This window comes from Rattus rattus, chromosome 7, assembly GCF_011064425.1.
Source record: "Rattus rattus isolate New Zealand chromosome 7, Rrattus_CSIRO_v1, whole genome shotgun sequence".
Taxonomy (NCBI): Eukaryota; Metazoa; Chordata; class Mammalia; order Rodentia; family Muridae; genus Rattus; species Rattus rattus.
Window position 1 is genome coordinate 51379278 of NC_046160.1, and position 24312 is coordinate 51403589.

A 24312-nucleotide genomic window follows, 5' to 3' on the forward strand; every position below is an offset into this window, starting at 1 on the left:
TTTCCAGTTTCGTATCTTAATATTTGATTTTCTATTGCAAAAGAATTCAAAGCCATAGTTAAGCTGATAATATTTGAAAATTTATACTGATACAGACTAATTTTGCATCTTGTACACATAAGCATGTCTTAGTTGGTCGAATTCTATAACTATTAAATACGAGAATAATTACGGCGATCCACACTCTCCGAGTTGCCAGTGTCTCTGCTCACATACAGAACCCAGACATGAGACCCTCCAGGAAATTATACAAAGTCAACATTAACCCTCACTTCCACTCTTCTGTTTTTACAGCTGTGTCACTCTCCTGTGTTTACCTTACAAAGACACCTGCAGCTTCTTCCATGATCTCCTTGAGGTCTGTGAATTATCCAAGGGGGACTGCAGCCTTGGACTTCTGCTTTCCTTAGCTCACCAAGAGAGTCTGTGTTCGGAAAGCCCTTACTTGATTAGTTTAAAGATGAGGTGCCTAGTGAAGCCTGGTGAGGGGCTCAACCCAAGACAAAAGAAAAAAAAGGGTCATGCAAATACTGTATGTGTAGGAGCCGAGATCCCCCACTAGAAAGAATCTTTTTTAAGCCACCATTTCCTCTCTCACATTGTTTGGGCTGAGTCGCAATACTGGCTTGTGTTTATGTACAGGGCTCTAGCTTCTGGTAGGCACCTGTGTGTCCCTTGTCACTTGACTGCCACAGCAAATGTGACCTCCTGATAGCAGGGTGAATACTCTCATCTCTGGGATAAGAAAACATTCTCATGGAGTCTAAATCTTAACTGATTTATGAAATTCACGATTGATTGTTTTTCTACCTCCACTCTGCCCTTTACTATCCAGATGCTGAATATTTCAACTCCTTCTCCGTATTTAAATTCAAGACTAAGAATCGGAAAATCAAATCAAAGCATATAATGCTGTTTACTTTCCTCTAAGTACAAAGAAGATTTTGTAAACTAATTATCTGGGATCCAGTAGTTTTATTAACCAATTAACTCAATTTTCAGTTTGGCTTTTTAAAAAATCGCCATGTTAAAGGCATTCAGCATTGATACATTTCTCTTCAGCAGTAACTAAATTTTAATAAAACTATCTACCTTAAAGCAACATGACCTTTCTCGTCTGTAAACTCTTGTTTCTATCTCTTTCTTTCTAGTTATGTTTCGCCTGTATGACACCGATGGGAATGGCTTCCTGGACAGCTCGGTAATTCTCCCCTTCAAACATTTTCTGAAAATTGCAAAATAGTTTCCTTTAAACTAAGCAAGTGTGAACTTACAGTTATCATCACAGAAGGCGTTCCCCATAGAACTTAGAATCCACTCACACAGCATTTCTGAAGAGACAGAGTTGTGAGCATTCTGTCCAGTGGTTTTGCTAAAACAGAAACTACAAAGAGATTTCCCAACTTGTGAAGGAAACACAGAACAGGGCTAAAACCACGGCCTTGAAATGCAAAAAATACTATCAGTCATATTTGCCTTTGAAAAATATTGAGTAAGCATAAAACATCTAAAGAAAGTATGAAAATGATTCGTTTTGTATTTCTTCCTCTTAAAGTCTTCTCTCTCATAAATGGAGTAAAGAAGGACTTACGGCTTGCTGTGAGAAATGTTTTAACGACATCTCTAATTTTCCTATAGCTTAAATGACAGAAGATGATAAAAGCAAAATAGTATATCTGAATGCTAACATGGAATGCATAATTAAATGTTTGTGTTATGTGGGAATCAATTGCAGTTTTCTGAGAAGTAGAAAAGAGACATCCAGTTCAAACATCAGTACTGCATATTGTACACAGTTACCTATTCTTTATTTTATGATAGTATATATCGTGTCTCCAGGAAAACTACAATCAGCAATGTAAATATTAATGTCAGGGTTGGTGTAGGCATTCCCAAGTGTGTGGATACATCAAATTTCATGTTGTTGCTGCTGTGGGGGTGCCGAGGAGGGGAACACCATGTAACAAATGCTCGCTCCTAACTTTTACAATCTATGTAACAGTGAGGGAAACGCACATGAGGCAGGTTACCAGAGGGCCTTTCGGTTATCTGACAGCACTTGCTGCATCTCAAATAGACCTAAGGTTATCACTTTTAAATTTATTTACATATACGTTCATGCACTGTCATGCTTTGATGCTACTGTGAATGTGTGATGTTCAAAAGACAACTTGCAGGACTTAGTTCTTCCACCCCGTGTGTTACAGGTTCAGGTTCAGGTGGTCAGCTTGGTGGCAGAAGTATTAACCTGCTAATCTACCTTGCCGTATAGACTTGTCCGGGGACATTAGTGAAGTTAGACATGTCTTTCTGTAGCACTGGGTAGAATAATTCTCACATGTTACCTTCTCCAGAGAGAAGGAAAGCGCTAGAATCCCCAATCCAGGAAGCAAGCGCCATCATGAGTTGATGCTGTGAGGCATGGACTTCTGAGCTACAAACCTCAGTGTTCCATGGATATTCTTCTTGTGTACTAATCTTCACTTAGGAATATTGAAACCCAGGGTGAACTTACCCAATTTCCCAGGGCGTTCATGTCATTCATTGCATACAGTGATGCGAATTATATTCTAATATGTCTAAAGCAGATTTGGTTTGTGAAATGTTTCTTTTTCATTTTTAAATTAAAATGGTATGTCCTAACCAGGCTATTAGCCATGGGTTGGCAGCTGATTTGAAAATTCAGTTAAGTGCTTGTTTTTCTCTCTGTCTTGGATTCTGGCCATTTTTAAGGGGACACGTGTAATCGATTGCTGCAAACAGCTACAATTAGATGCACAATACCAAATACTGATCTGAAAATAAATGGATTTACTCCTGATTAATTTTATACTCATATTTTCTTTTTCTTCTTTTTAAAATTAAATCTCAAGATTTAATCCCCATGTGGATTTTTTTTCCAATACCATCTACTAACTTCAGTATATTTTGTTCAATATCTGTTTCAAATTTTGTCTTCTAACATCATTTCCATTGCTAGTTTAAGGATGTTACAGTTCTACTTTTAGAAGCAAAACAGAAAAAAAAAATCATTGACTTCAATGCTGACTGCTTCTCACCCAACTTAGTAATGATTATTGATTATTTCCTGCACTCTGGTGACAGGAAACATGTATGTCATGTAATAACACATATCATCTCTGTAGATCTTTGTAGTATCATGAGTTTGGTCAGGACAATATGTCCATCTAACTCGTGAGGACACTGTCTAAGAGAGGGGAAATGATCTATCTAGATTAGGAGCCTAGAACATAGTTCTTGACCCAAGGTTTTTATTACTTCTTCTTTTTTTTTTTTATTAACTTGAGTATTTTTTATTTACATTTCGAGTGTTTTTTTGTTTTTTGTTTTTTTTTAAAAAAAGTTAACATGTTTAGTATGCAGTACAAAAAAGATTCATGGACGAGTCCAATAGTGTTATTCCCTTTCCCGGTTTTGGGCAAACATCCCCTAATCCCTCCCTCCCCTTCTTTATGGGTGTTCCCCTCCCCATCCTCCCCCATTGCCGCCCTCCCCCCAACATTCTAGTTCACTGGGGGTTCAGTCTTAGCAGGATCCAGGGCTTCCCCTTCCACTGGTGCTCTTACTAGGATATTCATTGCTGCCTATGAGGTCAGAGTCCAGGGTCAGTCCATGTATTACTTCTATTCAAAGGTTTTAACCTCTCCAAATTATTGAGCAAAAGGGAATGGATGAGAGGCTAACAATCACCACTGAGTTGCTAGCAGGCATTGAAGTTAATTAGTTACTAATAAGTTTACTTTTATTGTATTTTCTGTGGCAACAGTTCTAACAGGACATATTTCTTAGTGATATTTCTTCTGAGAGGAGTGTAGCGCTCATTCGTCTCTCAGGCCATCTCTTGGTTCCCAACAACTTAATCTCTTCCTGCCATATTACTGTCTTTATCCTGTGAACTTTGACCACATGTGACAGGAAGTCCAGTAGAAAAAAATCTTTGATTGTATTTATATACTTTCAAACCTTATTTTTACGTAAAACAAATACTAACTACTGTTTTTAAAGCTTGATTTTTATAGTATACATAAACAAATATAAAGAAATATTTTTTCTGGAGATGGAAGCAAACTAAATTTTATTATTATTACATTTTCAAAAAATTTAAGATTCATTTTATCAAGTTTATGTATTTACTAGCAGTTCTTCAAGGAGTTGAGATTAGGAGGCTATGAAAATTTAAACTAAACATTGAGGGTATCAGCAAATGAACTCCACATATGCTTAGCCTCCGAAACTTGATCTCCAAACACCATTCCAGTAAAGTACCCAGAGAAGTAGCTACACAGTCATTATACGTTCTCAGTGAATGGAAATAAAAACAAACCTCTCAGTTGTCTGCCCAGGCTTCCTTCCATCCACTAGAACTTTCGGTGTCTTGAAAACAATCACACATCCTGTAAAAATACACACACATGCTTTCAAAAAGACATGGGTAGAAGAAAGCTGTGTTTGATACTGTGGCGCCCTCTCCTGGTAAAGGTTCCCCATAAACGGTATAGTTGATTTTTTTAGTTAGGCTACACTTTTATGTACGTCATTATAAGGATCCATGATAGTTAATAATATTTATGTAAAGACACCCTTTTCTATGCAGTTAAAAGATATCTCACTAGTTTCTGTGTGTGTATCTGATTATAGAAAATTGGTCATAAAATCACTTAATCTGTTGTACACACTGAAAAACAAGGTTCTAAAATCCTAGACTAACAAATCCTTTTCTCTCTCTCTCTCCACCTCCCCCCGACCCCCGCCGCCCTGCCCCTACCCACATCCCTTCTCCGTTCTCCCTCCCACTTATTTTAGGAATTAGAAAATATCATCGGTCAGATGATGCATGTTGCCGAGTACCTGGAATGGGATGTTACTGAACTTAATCCGGTAGGCGTGTGGATGAGGGAACTCTTGAATGACTTATGGCTGGCCCTCTTCGTTTGTTTTTTGTTTTGTTTTGTTTTGTTTTTATTTAGGGGGTGGGGGTTAAATATATTATGATGACTTGTTTTTAATTTTTGTGATTCAATTGTTATGGCTAACCAGAGGTCAACTCAATTCTGGATGGGATGATAGGGTTCATGTGGTGTTTTGAAGTGGTAGGCAATGACCTTGCCTTTCTTCCTAGTGTTGGTTAGTGTGCTTACCCACATGGAGCTGAGTGGATGCTGCTGATGGACACTGCTAAGTTCATCCCACTTTATTCATTCTTTAGACGGGTGCATTAAGACCCAAGTACTTTGAAATTTCTTGCTCCAAGCTCTACAGCTAGTTACAAACACAGCCAGTAAGTTTTCGCCAAAGTTTTTAAAGAGTCAGTATTTTTTAAATGTTTCTAAGAAAATAAAGATGCCTTATTATGTATGAATTTATACAAAATTGTAGCATCATTAAAATGTATTGAAACATTTCTTTTTAGGCAATTTAACTTTAGATCTAAATAATATTTGGGGTAAAACTGATAGGAGACAGTTGTTTTATTTTTGAAGCCAATTAAGTTTGTGAAGTGTCTATGAAGAAAGCAATTTCGTTTTATTTAAAGGTCTGCGTGCCATAAGAATTCAAGCTTATTTGTAAATTAGCATTCACATTTAGATAGCGCCTACCAAGATAAAAACAGGACTCTGAGGGAAGAGCTCAAGTCTGCCTTCCACTTGTGTCTTAAATCAAGGCTGGTCAGGCCTGATCCAGGGCAAAATGGTGACACCATTCTTAACCCGGATTAACACTCCTCCCTGTTCTAATTCAATGGTATTTCACTTTCATTAACTTTGCTGTGGAAATTTGCCTGCTGTGCTCACAAGGAACACCTGTCCCTCACAGTTTTGTTTAAAGAATTCTAGGAATTGATTGGCAAATGTGTTTATAATTTATGGAAGAATTCATCTTAATGTTCTACTGAAGTCATGTGATTTACTGGAAGCTCTGTCACTCCCTTTATCAGGAAAAAAAAAAAACCGTAGTATTTTCCCACCCTGTTCATCTGTCGGTGACATCTGCTCGTTTGTTCTCATGGCAATCAGTGAAGGAGGCCTTGTTTCCTATCAGTCAGTTTTCATAGCAGAAAGAGATACCCCAACTTCTCGGAAAATGGTGTGCGGTGCCCAGTGCTGTATGAAGTAAGGTAGAGCTGTTCTAAGGGGCACAGCAGTTCTTGTTTGGCCATTGACTCTGACGGTTATCTACTGGAGACTGCAAATAACAACCATGACGTCACTGGTCCTGGGCACTCCTGATATGATGGCTCCCATCTGGACAGTCCAAATAGTGGAGAGTAAGAAAAACAAGGTTGCTACGGACACTGTGTTTGCTGTCATAGCTCACCACGTTACCTAGCCTACAGCCCCAGCAGCTCTTTCCCATTTAACATTTATAGATGCCTTTTAGTTATGCACAAACAGAGAAAAGTGAGCACGCGAGGTTGGTAGAGATGAATAGGAAGACCAACGTGTCCTTGGAAAGATACTTTGCTATTGAATCCAGGCTCTAATAGGGGATTTACTAATCAAACAAATTACAGTACGAGGCTTAGTGTGGTGGTACTTATTTGCTGCCCCATCACTCTGGTGCTCAGGAAGGTTTGTCCTTCAGCCAACCTGAGCTAATGAGAGAGACCCTGCATTTCCAAGACAGAAAACAAGCATGCGGGTTGTGAGACAAGTTTCACCGTGCTGTGTTCTTTCCTTGTTCTTTGCTTTGACAGAATCTTATCGTTTAATCTAGTCTGCCCTCAGAAACACAGAAACAAGCTGAGTTTTTTTTATTTGTCCATTCTACTAAGTCATTAAGAAATCTCCAAGAGGCATAACACTTCAGTCAGATCTTAGGCCCTTTTATCAAATTCTAAATCTTTCATTTCGAGAGCAATTAAATAATGATGCTTGTGTGCCCTGCTCCTCAAAGGATTCTAGGTTCAGTAGATCCTTGTGTTGCTATGAAGAAAAAATATCTGAGAAAAGATACCAAGCAGAAAGCTAGGAAAGTCTACTTACATTTCCAATTCAAAAACCATATTTATAGCATTTTTCCCATCTTAGAGCTCATACTGCTTGAATGCATTTTTCTAAACTGATCACATGTCCATATTGTTTAAAGACAATGTGTTCTTTCTTCTTTATAGTTTTTATCATATTGACCTTCCTGATTTAACTAGATGGAAAGTTTGTTGACCTTTCCAACAACCAAGGGTAGCATAATTGGAACTTCTATATAATATACATTATATAGAAAAATGTATACTTTTATATAATATACATTCCTGTGTAGGCCAGGGGTCTTAAACTTATAATACATTACCTCATTATATTCTTACAATCCTTTGAAATAAGAATCCACATTATAACCACACAATAAAGAAGCAACTTTCTCACAATCACACATAGTTGAACATTACTTGCAAGCCATCTTCAAAAATGTCCAATCAAATATGATCAGGTCATTAAGCTTGCGCTCTGTTAAATTGTTACAGGCAATTAAAAGGAACTTAATTCCCTCACTCATTACTACATAGCAAAGAATTATTTGAGCTCTTTGCCCTGATGTTAATTTGTCCAGACACTTTCTGGCATATATATGAACTTAAAAAGTGATCTCAAAGAAGTAATTAGAAAGTACTTTTACCTTTAAATTAAAAGTATCTTTTAATTTTTTTTTCTGTGCTGCTTTTCCTTGAGGGCTATTTAAAAGTTGGGCACCTATGTCTTAAAATTGAGCAGTATAGAAAGCCAGGTTCTAGAGTGCAGGGTTAGTATACTTAGTTAAAGACATTTTTCTCCACTCTCACCCAGTTTCTAGTCACAATGTGGCATAAACAGTTGGAGAAAATGCTTTGTTGAATTACACAGATTTTTAAACATCAGTCCCTTGACTGTTTCTCTCATCTCCTTTTCCAGATCCTTCATGAAATGATGGAAGAAATCGACTATGACCGGGATGGCACTGTGTCTCTGGAAGAGTGGATTCAAGGAGGAATGACGACTATCCCACTTCTAGTCTTGCTGGGCTTGGAAAATGTAAGCCTTGGCAATGGGGAGGGAGTGGGACGGGATCAGTAGGACGCTCTTTGGCAACATTGGTGATCAGTTGCTCAGATCATGTTCTACCATTGAGCATGTAACAAGTTTCTCAACTTCAATAATCCCATGGTGCAATTTTGGGAAGCACAAACAGATGTGAGCTATGCTGTGGCTATGGGGCAGGGCAGACAAATGGAATTAGGGATTGGGAGTGGCTGCAGCTTTCCTAATACATAAACTGGATTAAGGAAATTAGTGTTCCTCTAATATTCATCTTCATTTTCCAGTTCTTTTGCTCTCTCTTGTCTTATTCTTCTTCTGAAGACCAGTGGGATTTCAGGCATGGTCAGAGGGAGAAAAATTGAAATACATGTGGGAATTATCCTTAAAACAATGGAACAAATTATTAAACATAAATGCTACTGCTCATCATTCTGTGTTTGTACATATTTGTTCATTCTGAGAGCTCAGGAATTAGCTCGATGGTAAAGCTTGTCTGCTAAGTACAGGGCTACAGGCCTCGTCTCCTGCATTGTGTAAAAGGGCAGAAGTCACAGAAAGATTAAAAAAAGAAAACAGACAAAAAGGAAAAAGAAAAAACACATACAAGGGAGCTAGCACATTCAATCACCTTGAAAATGAATGAGTCAATGTGCATTTAACTCTCTATGCTATATGTGATCTCTAACTTTTTATGGTAACTTCTCATACATCACGTATTAGTTTATAAGAGTTATGAGGAAAGCACAATGTCAGCAGGCTAATAAGGAGTACACAAATGGAGCAGGAACATGGTAACACTTAAGGTTTGCAGGAGGAAAGTGCCTCTGCCAGGTGATTTATGTTAGGGCGTTGCAAAAATACCACTTCCCAGAAATTAACCTCACAATTTCAAAGCTGAAATTTGTGTATGCAAAGTGGAATAAATGGATAATGTAAGAAAAGGCAGGGAGCTGGGAGATAAGTGTGGGAAGTTTGGTTGTCTGGAGGAAATGCTGTCCCACCTGCCTAGTGCCCCTTAGACCACAAGTTCCATACCCAGGTTCACAAAAAGAAAACTGGGACTTTCCTAGCCTGAATCGAGGAAACGAAGCCATTGAAGGGAAGATTTTGTTGTTTGTATTTTAAGGCAAATTTTTTGGCAAGATATTTTTGTTTGAAGGTAATTGCTTAACAATTCTTCAAATGTTATTTTTATAGAAATGTTTGGTACAATGATAAAACCATAGCATTCTTAAACTACAGAGTTATAACAATTTAAATCAGAGCATTATAAAGAAATAGGATACTTCCTTTTAGTGTGAGTAGATAATGATCTTTAATTTTAATATCGTGGCAGTTAGTTATATGTAGTTCATGCTATAACTGTATTTTAAATGCTAAATATGCAAAATGTTTTGGGTGCAAAAGTATTATTCAGAGTTTATCAGAGATCAATATGGGGTGTTTCCTTTGAAACTGGAACTGTGTTCCCAATGATAGCCACTAGATGGCAGGGCTACATTGTGTAATAAGGAGAGTGCGAGTTTAAATATGGGAATGAAGAATTTACCCCCTTGTAAAGAACAATTGTAAGAAAGAAATTTCACTTCTTTCTGTTCTTTTATAAACATATACTACACAAATATAAAATCATTTTAATAAAATGTATAGTTCCTGTAACACGCAATCACCATACACAACAGGCACTACTTAGACATAGCCTCTTGTTCTATAAAACGTAGCAAATGCTTGAAAAAGCAAGAAAAGCAGTAGGACACTTGAGTGATGAGAGCCATTGTTTTTAGGAAGCGAGACTCAGCTCATTGCAGCAAGCAGTTAATGTGGTATCGCTCACAGAGAACTCGATTTATAACATCGTATATCCTCCTCCTCCCCTACCTTGGTGTTAGCCTATTATTGGAAATCAGGGTCATTCATCTTGAAGTTGGCCATTCATGTAAAGTCTGCTTTATTAAATAGTCCTATATATTCCTGTGTACTGTCAGTTATGATCATGGGGAGTGGATGCTAATTAACCATGTGCTAAATGCTATAGTATGTTTGACAATGTGTCATCGGAATTGCACAGACAAGAGTGGCCTCCTGGGTGAGCACGATTCGAATGAGAACCATGGCCCTGAAGAATTTATTGTACTTTGTTGGTTCTCTTCAACACCCTTCCAGGAGCTTCCTCATTTCCAGAATAAGAAACACCGTGCCTCAGGACCTAATGCTTATCAAATTTCTCGACAGTGGATACCATTTATTTTCTTGGCCAAGAGTTTCTAGAGACTTGTATTATGGTCTCACGCATGTGAAGGGAAATTAGCGGTTTTCCTAGCTTTGTGAGTTTGATCATATTTATGCCTGGAGTTATCCCCTTCCTCATCAGGCTCTCTATCATTGAACAATGTGGATTTTTTGTTCATTTGCTTTCTTTTCTATTTGCTTATTTGTTTGTTTTTCTGCATTGCACTTTTGCTTAAATCTTTTATGACTCGGATTTATTAAAAGAAACAAAAACACCTAAAAAAAAAAAACTGAATGAAAATTGTATCTTCCAAGGACATTGGTATTCGAGGCTTGTTTGAAATGGTTAATAATAATGAATATTATTAATAATCATCATCTTCACCAATTTTTCACCTTGAAATTTAGAAAACAAGGCTCTCTTTAGAAAATTCAGAAGAAGAGGGCCTAGTATCACCCTGCCATTTCAGAATATCATCCCTGTGGAATCCTGACAGAATGCCAAGTTCTCTGTGCAGGTCTTAAAGCTTTGAGCTCTGTAGACAAGCCTCTGTAAGGATGGAGATACCCTGAACACTGTCCTAAGGATTCTACCTGGACCTTAAACTTGGCTCTGACAGTGCTCGGTAGCAGTTCCCAGCAAGCCTTGCTCTTCCTGTCCACTTTCCTGAGAACCCACAAGGCCCAGAAGTTTATTTAACACACTTTAAGCATCATCCAGTGAGTACAAGAGCATCCCACACTTGCAGGATGCTCTTGGTTCTCTGACAGAAACATAAGGCTAATCTTTTTAAAGTACCAGTGAATAAAACTGTACAGACTTTTGTATTAATTAGTACAAAAGCAAAACAAACAAAAACTTGTTTCTTGAGAATTTTGTATGCATACACAACAAAAGATGATCAGATTTACTCCCCATTTCACCTCTAGTTCTCCTCAAAGCAATTGTCATATACATGAGTATAGGGCCATGCATTATAGCAGGGGCGATCCACCAGAGACCACAGTCACAAAGAATGATTCTCTTGAATTCATTGAAATGTTCTCAACCTGGGGGTTCCAACCCTTTTATGGTGCTGAATATCTCACGGGGAACACCTAAGACCCTCAGAAATCACATATATTTACTTTGCAACTTGTAACAGTAGCAAAATTACAGTTACAAAGCAGTAATTTTATGGTTGGGGGGGTGGGTCACCACTACATGAAGAACTGTATTAAATGGTTGCAGCCTTGCAAAGGTTGAGAACCACTGCTTATAGCAAGTCTCAGCCGCCCGTGGCATTCCAGGTAAGAGTGAGATCTCATGAGTCACCCATATCTGAATATTGGCTGCCTTGATATTTGTGGTTCTTGAGAAGATTCACACATATGCTGTGAGTTCAGGAGTGCACTAACCATGTCATGTCCAGAAGACAGCATTTCAAAACACTCTTTCCATATTCTCTTCTTGATTCATGCCCCTTGAGCCTTGTTGTGACAGGGATAAAGGTGTCCCCTTTAGGACTCAGCACTCAGTCACTTACTTTTAACACTTTACTAGCTGTTTGAATTGACTACTGTCTGCTGTAAAAAGAGGAGTCTTTGACAACAGCTTAAAACCTCAGGAAACCACTGAACTGAGAACAGGACCCCTGTTGAAGGAATCAGAGAAAGAACTGGAAGAGCTTGAAGGAGCTCAAGACCCCATATGTACAGCAATGCCAACCAACCAGAGCTTCCAGGGACTAAGCCACTACCCAAAGACTATACATGGACTGACCCTGGACTCTGACCTCGTAGGGGTTGCAATGAATATCCTAGTAAAGCACCAGTGGAAGGGGGAAGCCCTGGGTCCTGCTAAGACTGAACCCCTAGTGAACTAGACTGTTGGGGGAGAGGGCAGCAATGGGGGAGGGTTGGGAGGGAACACCCATAAGGAAGGGGGGGGGGAGGGGGATGTTTGCCCGGAACCCGGGAAAGGGAATAACACTCGAAATGTATATAAGAAATACTCAAGTTAATAATAATAATAAAAAAAAAAATATGTCCTCGGGTATTGGTATAAACATAAATATTTTGAAGGCAGCCTGAACCCTTTAGCAAAACAGCACTAGCAGGGAGAACCTCAACGTCTTGATTGCACATGGATGTGGCCACATTTAGCCTGAGGTGCATTTGAACCAAAGGTTTTTCATCTCATTACATAGTTTCAAGGAAATATGATCATTAATCTTTATAGGTAATATATACTATGTGTTTGATTAAGAACATGGAAGGACACATTTTTCTTCTTACTTTTGCTTGAATTAGTAACAAAGGAGTAAAACATTCAATGATGACATTTACAGATGATGGGCAGTGATGCTCTTTGACTAAACTAAGTCCTAGTTGAAAACTGACATTCCGCATTCCAATACAAAGTTAAAATGTAGAATTTTGTTAGGAGAACTTTCCCCACACGCTATCATGCCTGGATCAATCTATTAAGAAGTTACAAAACCATACAAGATTCAGAAGTCCATTACAAGTTATTGAATGAAACAGTATATTTCGCAGGGACGGCAGGGACCTTTTCTGAGTACAGACAGTCCAGTCTGGAAACTAGCAACTGACAGTGACTGGACCCAGATGTCAATACAACAATCTGAGTTATTTTTTGCCAAGACTTAATATGGCCCGATTTTATTGCCAAAGAGAACAGTTTCCTTTATAGTGATGATGTAATATTCCAGACAGAGATAATTGGACAGCATAAAGAAGACAATATATAGCGCACCTTATCTAACAATGGAAGTAACTTGCAACTTTTGCTCTTCAAAAGTTCTTCAGAGAACTTGATAGAACGTGGCGTTTGTCCTGGGAGGTTAGCAATAGAGCTCTTTAAAATCTTTGCAAATAAATATCATTTAGAGCAGCAGGCTTAGTTCACTTAAACCTTGTCAATATTCTGAGAAATAATGCCCAAAAAATGAAACTTTGGAAATTTTTAGAATAAACAATGAAAGAAGAAAATAACAAACCAAAAGGCATTTCTTTTGAGGCATCTGTCTAGATTTTCAAAAGTTAAAATGTGAGGAAGTATACTGCTAACTGTTCCTAATTGTGGACTTTTAAAAGGTGTCATGAACAGTCTCCCCTGTCACAGGCCAAGAATAATGTTATGTCTGGTACATAATAGGAGATAAGGCAATAATTTATGAACGAACATACAGTGGAACTAGAAACATCCGTCTCAATTCTTTAGGGTGAAAATTTTGGATGTTTTAAATTTCAACCCCAGGATGGTAATAATATTTGCTGTTTATATAACACCAGTCTTCAGGGAGCTAAATTAACTTCACAGGTGTTGTATAATAAAACTTCACACCATGGCCTGAGAAGGAGAGTGAGTAGCTTCATTCTCTCAGACAGGAAGTAGAAGGAAGAGTGACACAGCTTCTTCACATTTGCACAGTAGGCCCGGATCCAGGCCTTTCCAGTTGTCTGCTCATTCCCCTAAAAGAAAAAGCAAATTCATTTTTTTGCTAATAAATATTTATTTGTTATAAAGGCATCAATAAGAATATGTTCTGCTAATAGAATGAGACTGACTTTCTCCTCTACCAATCCCAATAGGACAAGACAAGACATGAAAACCCAGAGATCCAGGGTGCAATTTGCACTACTAAGAAGCAGTTGGCGCTTGGTTTCCATTTCTTCTCTGAAAGAGGCCACATACATATTTCATCTCTGGTATATTTGGGCAGTGCATCGGGCTAAGAGCTATAAAGCTATTTAATTTTTTTTTGGTAAAGCATTTTATGCCCGGTAATGGATTTGTATATCACTTGCAGCCTGCAACATGGCTAAGTGTTCTGATTGACAGAACACCCACGTTCAGACTTGTTTATTTTTTGATAAGGAAAATGCCAGCTGACTTCGTCCATATGTGCTCGCCAACAGGATGAGGCTTATTCACATGGAATGGACAATTGCTTGAGCTGAAATGACAAGGAGGACAAAAACAGCAGCAAATGCGAAAATCCGAATGTTTCTCCTTTGACTTGAAAATCTTTTAAAGTAGTACGCTGCCACTTTCAAAGATTATTTAAAAAAAAATGTTCTCACATTAGTACTTTTTTTTATCAAGGTATTTAATTCTTTTAATATGATTGAAATAGAAACTATAGATTGTGAAACACAACACAGTGAAACATGTATTATCCTGTTTACATTGTAGAGCTACTAAGATTATTATGACATCCACACCAGCACTGGACCCGAATAACTATGACCCTTATTTTTTTAAATGGTGGACAGAAATATTTAAAACCCTATCTCCTGATGGGGTGGCCAGAAAAGTCATCTGCATTTACTCAGGTGCTTTTGTTGATATCTTCTCACTCCTTTATCCAAAAGACAAATTTTAGTATTGCTAAAATACGATGAAAAGTCTGAGATTGACATTAGGTTGGAGGTAAGGAATCAGCTCACTGCAGCTCCCTCAGGACCAGAGAAGCCCTGGGCCAGAGACAGTTGGCATATTACTCATAAGGAAGCAAGCAAGAGGCACTCCGGAGCTCAGCTGGGCTGCCTTGGTCTCTCAGTCAAAGGAGGAGAAAGAATGTGAGTGAACTGAACCCAGCACTTGGTTGGGAAACCAGGCCTCTCTGTAGGGCACATGTCTGCATAGCCTGTTTTCGTTAGCTTGGTACCACAGAAGCCTGTCCTCTCATCCGGATAGAATAATATCTCTATAGTGCAAGGTCTTCAGTAATCAACTGTGTTCGAAGTGGCTGCTTGGGACAAAAACCAAAGCAGTGTTTCTGCCTTCAAAACTTGCTAAACTTCAAGGGGCCATTGACAAGTACCTCCCAGGAAGCACGTTCATTAATGTTTCATCTTAGGATGCAAATTTGACATTTCTAATTCTAATGTGAGAAGTAGTTACTATGGATCCATGGATATTATAAATCAGTGTCCTGGCTCTCACTGTGGTAAGAGAGAGGGGTTAGAAGCATTATTATTAATATTTTATTTATAATAAAATGATGATCCGAGCTGTGTTATCTTTCTATAGTGGCCCCACATAATACAAACACAGTTACTACTTGGTGAATACAGTGTAAGAATGTGCATTATTGCTAACTTGAAAAATTATGCATCATATCAGTATTGATAGGATATCCGTTCAAGAATTTTGAATTTTGGTTTCACGCAAATTGGTGAATAAGGTATGAAATGTGTAACAACATACAAACTGAGGGTACCAGCAGTAATGATATATGATAACATCATGTAGTGTTTTTAACCATTTAATATTGATTCAAACATAGAGTAACGTCCTCTAAATTCATGTTATTTTTATCTAAAGCAATTCAGATGTGACAGTTGTCATTAGAGAAGTTGTTAGAGGATCATATGTATTTACTTTGCATAGTAAGCAGGACAGCACCCTTTTTTCTTTGATAAGTTGTAAATATAAACCCAAGGTTGTACAGTGGCATGTGAATACAGTGATAATTATAAACATGACAATGCAGTTTTATATTTAATTATCTACAGTTATGAATAAAATTACTTTTTACAAGACAGCTAAACAAAAGGTCATATAATCATACTTATGTTCTCTTCATCAAAATTAGTATTTAATTCAGAATATATGTTTAGTGATCATATTCTGGATCTGCAGACCACCATGTCTGACTTCCAAGTATTGCTTGTACAATTACACCACATTTTTCTGTCTTACAAAACCTATCTTCATTCTAAATTTTGTTTTTCCCAACGCAAATCCACGGTTAGGAGTCTTCACAAGTTTCATTTTCCTAAAGTTTCCTCCTAAGTCCTTTCTTTTCCTTTATTCACTTCTTTATGGAATTGTGCTAAGCATGAGCTTCTCCAAGGCTAGCAAGGCACGCCTTTGTGCTCACAGAGAGTTCTGTTTGACAGGTCATCATGGAGGCTGGTGGGTACGCTGCTGAGATGTTGACACTAGACAAGATTTCCTGGGTCACTACAGCCTCTCAGATTCGTTTCAGCACCTCACTAGGCAAGAACACTTGGGTTTTCCTGCAGTCTCTGTGATGCTCTTGTACTGTAGAGAGCCAAGATGAAGAAGAACAGATTGTCTTCACACACATCAGGCCAGCCTGAGCTTCACTGGCACTTACAGAGTCCACTGTTTATTTCATTAAAGTGAAATCTGTTTCTTTCACGTCCTGTGCAGAATGTGAAGGATGACGGACAGCATGTGTGGCGACTCAAGCACTTTAACAAGCCCGCCTACTGCAATCTCTGCCTGAACATGCTGATTGGCGTGGGGAAGCAGGGCCTCTGCTGCTCCTGTGAGTTCACCCCCTCTTGCCTGATGTCATCACCTCGCCTGAGGGAAAAATGAGCTCAGGCAGCTATCCTGTTTGTGTGACATACCTCAGGCCAGCACGCTTAGGGTGCATATTTCCCTGTAGTTTCCCAATGCTCAGGTCTTTCAAAGGGGATAAATGATATGTTCCAATTCCTTAGAGATTTCTTTGTATTGTAGTTTAACCTCCAAGTATTTGTGTTTCTCACTTGTCCTTGGTGTATTTAAATGTTTCACTACTTTCTCATGCTCATATCTTATTTATATTTTATTTTCCATTCATAAGCTGAGCACCTTATTTATAATTAGCTTTTCAAGGTAAAGCAATTCATTTAAATCTTAAAAAATAAAGACAGTTCATTAAAACACAGATTTTTTTTTACTCAAATTAAAAAAATTTACACCTCTAGGTCTTATATATTTATTGAGTACACGTGTTTGTGGGGGGAGGTAAGTGGGTGGGTGAGGTTGTGTCCATGTCTATGACTGTGCATGCATGTGTGTTCTTGTGGAGATCTAGGATTAATACTTAGTGACATCCTCCAGTGCCCCCACTGCACACACTGACTCAGATTTTCTTACTGACCCATATGTCAACTACCCATATGTCAACTACTATGTCAATGACTATATTGTGCCTGGGAGATGCTCTACTTCCAGTTCTCTGAGGTACTCATAGACGGTCAATATTGTTCAATGAGCTCTTGAGATCTGAACTATCGTCATTGTGTAGCAAGTGCTTTACCTGCTGAACCTAACCTCTCTGGTACATTGCTTTATGTAAAGACAAGTTTCCATAGGATTATAGACATTGGAATATACATTGGCATTATACGTTGTGCTCATTTTAATAATTTCAGTTTTTTTGGTCTCACAAGATTTATTTTATTCTAATAAATCTACATTTCCAGTTAGAGATTATCTAAGAGAGTGTATATCGATATGTGTGATAGTTAATTTATAAAAGCATCTAATATTGACTTCATTTATAGCATTTTTACTTAAAATAAAGCTTAGATTCTCTGAGATAAGGGTAAGTTCTCAAATGATGTGGTGATTTCAGCCACAGCAATTTCTGCTGTGTAATATGCTTTAAGATTTTCTTTCTCTGGGTGCATTATTTGACATTAAGAATTAAACTTAATGTCATAAATGTATACAACTTATAAAATGAATGGGATCTTTTTAAGGTTATATAACATTTGTCAAATGTCACATTAGAGGAGCATTTCTGGTGGCCATGTTGGAAGGTTCAGATCTACTAGAATATTCTCCATGTCAAAACAAACAAACAAAACCGAACAATCTCAGAACTTCTATAACTTTCTAAGGGAGAGACGATTTTTAGAGCAGACTTAATCGACTGAAAAAAGATAACTTTCAAAGAAGCAGAGTGGTATTATATAAAAATACAGGCTTTTGCCATTTACACAGTGGTTTATAGTGGAACACACAGAACATGAGAATGGATATGAGTTCTCCCTGACTGTTTCCCAGACTCACAGACAGGGTACCTAAGAGTCTGGTTATTAAACACCGTGAGCATTGTGTGCATTTCACTCATATTTCAGGAAGCGAATTTTTAAGTTGTTGATCGGTTTACGTTTAAAGAATTCTTCTGCATACTTATGAATCCCGAGTTGCTAGCGTGGAACGGTCTTCTCAGACAGCACCTGCATGTGACCCTACTGATACTTAGAGTGAAACCAGGAGATGTGGAGAGGCACCCCCAAATGTGTTTTTGTTTTGTGGCATAGATTATATACATGCATTCATACATACATTTGCTGATATAAATGTGTTTTTTCCGTGTGTGTGTGTGTGTGTGTGTGTGTGTGTGTGTGTGTGTGTATATCTTCCTGGCACCGTATGTTGCCGAGGGAAGGTGGATGTTGGAAGAAACAATATCATGATGGAAGAGGAAAAGGAAAGATGAACTTCCCTGAAGCCTGGCGATGGGTGGAATCTATTCTCCTGCGATAGACAAATCTACCATTTAAGGTTTAGATAAGTCAATAGACAAAGCAGCTTAAGCACACAGACATTTACTCCCATGCCTGCCAGCTGCTCTCATGCCTATACTTGGTGAAATATAGACCTCTTCCTTCTAGCAAATGACACAAAGCCATTTGGCAGCCATCAATTTGTCTTTAATATTTTTGTCATCTGGGAATTATTGTGAAAAATTCGAGCAAGGACTGATTTAATTAAGCATTTCCTGTCCCTGCTATGCCATGATAGAGGAGCCTTGGTTTCTCATATGCATACTATTTCCTGTACTAATTGGCCTTTTGCATTCCATGATAAAAACAGCCGACTTGGACTTTTTTCCTTGATGCGGCTGATTGGATTGATTAGAGAACAGTGGATGCGAAATGAGGATCTGTTAATGCCACTCTTCCCTCGTAAATTTGCAATCAGGACCAGGGTCAGCTCTGAATCTGTGTACCTGTTTCTTTTCAGTCTGCAAGTACACCGTCCATGAGCGCTGCGTGGCCAGAGCCCCGCCCTCCTGCATCAAGACCTATGTGAAGTCCAAGAAGAACACCGACGTAAGTCTGGCAACACAAGCTTTCTAGATGTGTAACCATGAATAGCGCTTCTTACCACCCTGCTATTCTTCTGTTTCAGGTCATGCACCATTATTGGGTCGAAGGCAATTGCCCAACCAAGTGTGATAAGTGCCACAAGACAGTGAAATGTTACCAGGGCCTGACGGGGCTGCACTGTGTTTGGTGTCAGACCACGGTGAGTATCATGGAACACTGTCCCGGAAGGGCTTTGCAATTAGAATAAATCACCTAAAACCCTGGGGAGGTGCCATTCTTATTTCATCTGCCTGAGAATCAGATTTGTCCTCATATGACTCAATATTTTAGAGATGACACCTTCACATGCTTTTCAAGGACCCATGAAGTGGGTTCTAGAAGTTCCCAGGAAAGCAGTCAGAAACTGCGAATGAAAGTTGGCAAACAGAAGAGGTTCATGGCTGCTTGGGTGTATTTGCTTCTCGGGACACATTCAACCATTCTCTCATGTATGCTCCTTACCTGCAGGTACTTCGTGAGCTGGAACACAAGAGGTTTTGGTGCAGTAATAATTAGGGAAAAACACAATCGCCAAGGCTTTAGGATACCACCTGGTGGACTGTCAAACTGCTTCAAATAACTTTGGAATAAACAGTTATTAGTTGATACTGCTATGACTGTTTAATTTCTGAAATTGACATAAACAAACATTTCTTCTTTTTGAGTGTTTATTAGCCTGCCGGGGTGGTTTTGCTTCTTTCTAGCAGAATGGCTTCTTAGTCCTTCAGTTCTTTGCATTCTTTTGTGAGACTAAACAGCAGAGGGCACTGTAATAGTTGGCAATTTTATTTATCTATTTATTTATTTATTTATTTATTTATTTATTTATTTATTGATAGAGTTACAAGGTTCTGTCCAAATCTACAGGTTAAACAGTGTTCTTAAACGCCACACCACACACACACACACACACACACACACAGAGAGAGAGAGAGAGAGAGAGAGAGAGAGAGAGAGAGAGAGACACAGAAACAGAGAAAAAAACAATTTGACTTTCATTTCAAACTACAATTAAGTGTTTGAAGAGTTTGGTTATTATATTAAAATGTCTAGCAAATAGAAGAACATATCATGCTCAATTTTAAAGAGACATAACAATTTTATTTTTAAAAACAATTGTATATATTAAAAGTGTATTTGGGAAACTAAATAATTACACGACTATGTCACTTTTGTTCCATATTTTATAGAAGCCTAATCCCAGCCCCACATCATTTTGCTTGGCATATCTTAATTTTAGCATAGGCTAAGATTAGAAAATATCAGGATTGACTTTTTTACTTTTATCAAATTTAAAAGCAATATATGGATTATGTTGCCATTGCTATCATTTTTACTGTTCTTCTTACTACTGTTACTATTAGTAGTAGTAGTAGTTGTAGTAGTAGTAGATTTCTCTATTTCTTAAAAAGATATTATTTATGAGTGACTATTCAACTTGAAAGACAGGAATTAATGTGCTAGGTCTGTAGACACGAGATCTCTGGGTGCTTAGAAGTTTGCTATTCAATTCTTTTCTTCTTCCCACTTTGTCTCCATGAGTCTTTCAGAATTCTAATTTGCAGCAACAGTAGGGACACCTTTATTATGAATAGCCTCAGATTGGGACAATATTCTACACTGTAAAATGGAGTTGATAATACTTATCTTATAGGACTGTTGAAAGGATTAAATAGGTAAAAAGTCAGTGTAGAAATGCTTAGAAATGGAGAACATAATTAATAAATGTTCAATTACTATACTGTTAACGCAGTGGGCAACAGGTGAAGTCAGACATGGTGCCTAGAGTGAACCCTCGTGTCCATGAGGCATGCTGGGAGTAACATTCAGGATACTCCCATCTCATCTTGGGAAGGATTTATAAATGGAAATTTCCCAAGCCTACTCAGAATAACGCTTGCATCCTTAAAGACCTTAGGATATTGTGTGGGTTCAAACATCACTAACTTTTATGTCAAGGTCCATAGACCTGCGTTCTCAAGAGCAACTCCTCAACTCTTATCCTGCCGTTTGCAAGAGCTGATCCTAAAATGAGGTTTCCAGTTACTATGAGAGTTAGATTCAGGTTTTTCTTGTCTTTCACGTTTGTCTTCTCTGTAGAGCCTAGTGCTAAGTCCTTACATTTCTTGCTTAAAATATCTCTTGCAGATCTGAGATTTTTGACTTCATGTTCCCAACCTTAGTACAAGCTCTTAGCACCCCCTCCCCACTAGATTAGAGTAAGAATCTCTTGGCTTATTTCCCTGACAGAAGGTACTTCTCCTATATGTAGGCTGCCATACCACCACCAGAAAAATCTTTTGAAAACCTTAATTTGCTATACTATGTCCGCTTCAGCAATCTATAATAATTCCATGATAATCAATGCAGCCTCTCCACCACCTACCTCATTTTGATTTTGACTTCCACAAAGCACAGATTTAAGAAGCACAAGTTCTTGCATCCTCTTTCACCACTGAATTATCTGTTAGTGATGGGTATTTGCCAAGGAACCCCTATGGAGGCCATGATTAATCCAGACCCTTTATTTAAAAATGTCCCATTCCTTGAGCTGTACTAGTCCTAAATACTCAGTAGGAACCAAGTTTACTTATTTATTTCCCTTGACATTTTCTTTGATGCTAATATTTTCTTCTTCACTTTATTTTATTTCTGAAAGGAAGACTGAATTGCTCCTAGCAATTTCATCTCTGCGTGCCATCAATGTTATACTCCTGTTTGCCTCCATTGCTACAGGCTGATAGCATGCATGCCTCCCTTAATCATCTGATGATCCTAAGGGAGTGTCAGGTTTTGAGGAAATCTTCGGGTTCACCATAACGAGCAATACAGTAATCTTCATGTTAAATATTGAATCTCAAGTATACTTCGTCTTTAAATATTATCACGAAATGTCTTGAAAAACAACGGTAATGGTCAAATTTCATTAGATTGGTTGGTTAATAAACTATGAAACATAAGCGATAAACATCCATTTCTGCACTTTTAAGCCAGTGACATGTATCTTCGTGCACTATAGCAGCCAGCCATCTTGCAAACCTAAAGCTAAGAAGGACATTTTATGTTTTACCTAAGGCTTTCTCACTAACATGGGAAATTGGTAAATTTCCAGGAAATGAACAGTGAAAAGTTGTATCTCCTACTTAAGCAAATGTTTTTCTGTGCTTTCAACTTAATTCCTTTGAGTCAGACAAATACTCATCATTGTTTTCGTTTCTTCTTCTTTCTTATATACTGACAGCATTGAAAACACACTGCCAAGCCTGGTTCACATCTGGTGGGTGTGTCCCTGTCATGGGTTTTACTCTATGTGTTAAGTTGCTTCTGGTCAAGAAAGGATGACTCCTTGTCAGGCAAGAGTCATAGGCTGTGAGGTTAATACAACTATTTGAGATTAATAAGAGAATGACTATCTTATACATCTGATTACTAACTTGATATCATATTAAAATATACTTTTAATAAAAGTAATACACTCCTGACAATGACATTTAAGCTTTTTAAGTCTTAGACAATTTATCATTTAGCAAATACCATCATGAAGGAAGTACCCTGAATTTGTAAATATTGATTTCATGTCAAATTGTCAACTAACAAATATATTCCTTTAAGTCAGGTCATTGAATTTTATTTGTAAGAAGGACTATTGTTTTGTTTACGAATCTCTAGATTCTAGTGAACACTTTTCCTGGTTTTCCTTTTTCTACTACTCATTTCTACTATTAGCTCAACACCTCTCCATAACACATGCACACACACACACACACACACACACACACACACACACATACACACCTCTCTCTCTCTCTCTCTCTCTCTCTCTCTCTCTCTCTCTCTCTCTCTCATCAAACTTGAGACAGATTTTGCTAATAAACATAGAGCTGGCTCTAAATTAGGTGCTACTGTGAGCTGTCAAATTCTGAAATTATTTCCAAGTGTTTAATCCAAGTCCAAGAAAAGCTGGTTCATATTACATGACTTTACTAGACATATGCCTCTATCTGTTACCCTGAAAGAGCATTTCCGGGTATCTTAAAAATAAGCTTTACTTTTCTACATGCCATCTTTTCAAAATATGAAAAGATAGCTGTGGACAACATTTTCAAAATGACTTTGGAAAGGTGGGAACTATTTCTCTTGGAAATTCTGCTCAAGAGGTAGATGCATCTGTGATCAAGTTCATTTATAACCCCGAGGAAGGCTTCTGTCTGCCTGTCTTTGCTTACTTTCTGTTCTTGAAGATAGTCAACAATTCTGGGCATCTTTTGGACTCCACCCTTTTCACACATCCTGATGCATGGAATGACATGGCAACACATTGTCAAAACCTGATTGTCTTACTATCAGACAATGCTACAAACTAGGGAGGTTTTAATAACAATGGATGTGCTTCATGCACTCTGGAGGCTGAGTGCTTTCAGGTCAGGGGGCATGTCATATTAAAGCATTTTTTAGTGTCATAACTTGGCAGATGACATTGTTTGTCAGGACAAAAATAAATGTTTGTCTTCCGGACCACTTCTGATTCTTTCCAGGATTGCTAATTATCTAGGGGACCCTTCTCATACCTCCATCTAGCTCAAGTTAGGTCCCTAAGGTTCCATCTCCAAATACTGTCCACATTTGAATTTAGGAATTGCTCTACATAGACTGTAAAGTGTATTTAAGAAACAGTGCCAATCCCAGAACCTTGATATGGTTCTCAGTAGGTATTGACAACTTTCCCTTTGTGATCTGTTGTTGAAAAGACACATGCACACATTCTCAGAAAACACAATGTTATCGGAAACCTAAAGAAAACCAATTTGTTCATTTTAATTCTATTATGTGATTTCTATTTAGTTGATACCTGTGTTTTTAATAGACTCATTTTTTCTTTACAGCATTTTCAGTTTACAACAGAGATGACACAGTCATTTATGACTGATAGTCTTGTTTTGAAGCTCTTTTTTTTTGTTCTGTTTGTTTTGCTGGCTGGCTGATTTTTCAGTTTCTGTCTTATTATCAGGTACACTTCTGGGCGTTGTGAGGCATTGGTCATAGATGCTTCAACAAGTTGAATCATGGCTTGTAAAAATGGTTAGTTCTTTAACCATGTTGCCCACAGCTTTGGCCTTTCCCTCTAAAAACAATATCATGG

The 24312-nt window shown here is 38.0% G+C and overlaps 1 protein-coding gene across 1 annotated transcript in view; it reads left to right on the forward strand.

Annotated features, from left to right (window-relative positions):
* Positions 1-24312, forward strand: part of Dgkb (diacylglycerol kinase beta) — a 714793-nt gene that overhangs the window by 230126 nt on the left and 460355 nt on the right. The window contains exons 7-12 of the mRNA XM_032907661.1: positions 1152-1201; positions 4825-4899; positions 7905-8024; positions 16450-16567; positions 19048-19136; positions 19216-19332. Coding sequence (XP_032763552.1) covers positions 1152-1201; positions 4825-4899; positions 7905-8024; positions 16450-16567; positions 19048-19136; positions 19216-19332 — 569 coding nt within the window. The remainder of the gene's footprint in view (positions 1-1151; positions 1202-4824; positions 4900-7904; positions 8025-16449; positions 16568-19047; positions 19137-19215; positions 19333-24312) is intronic.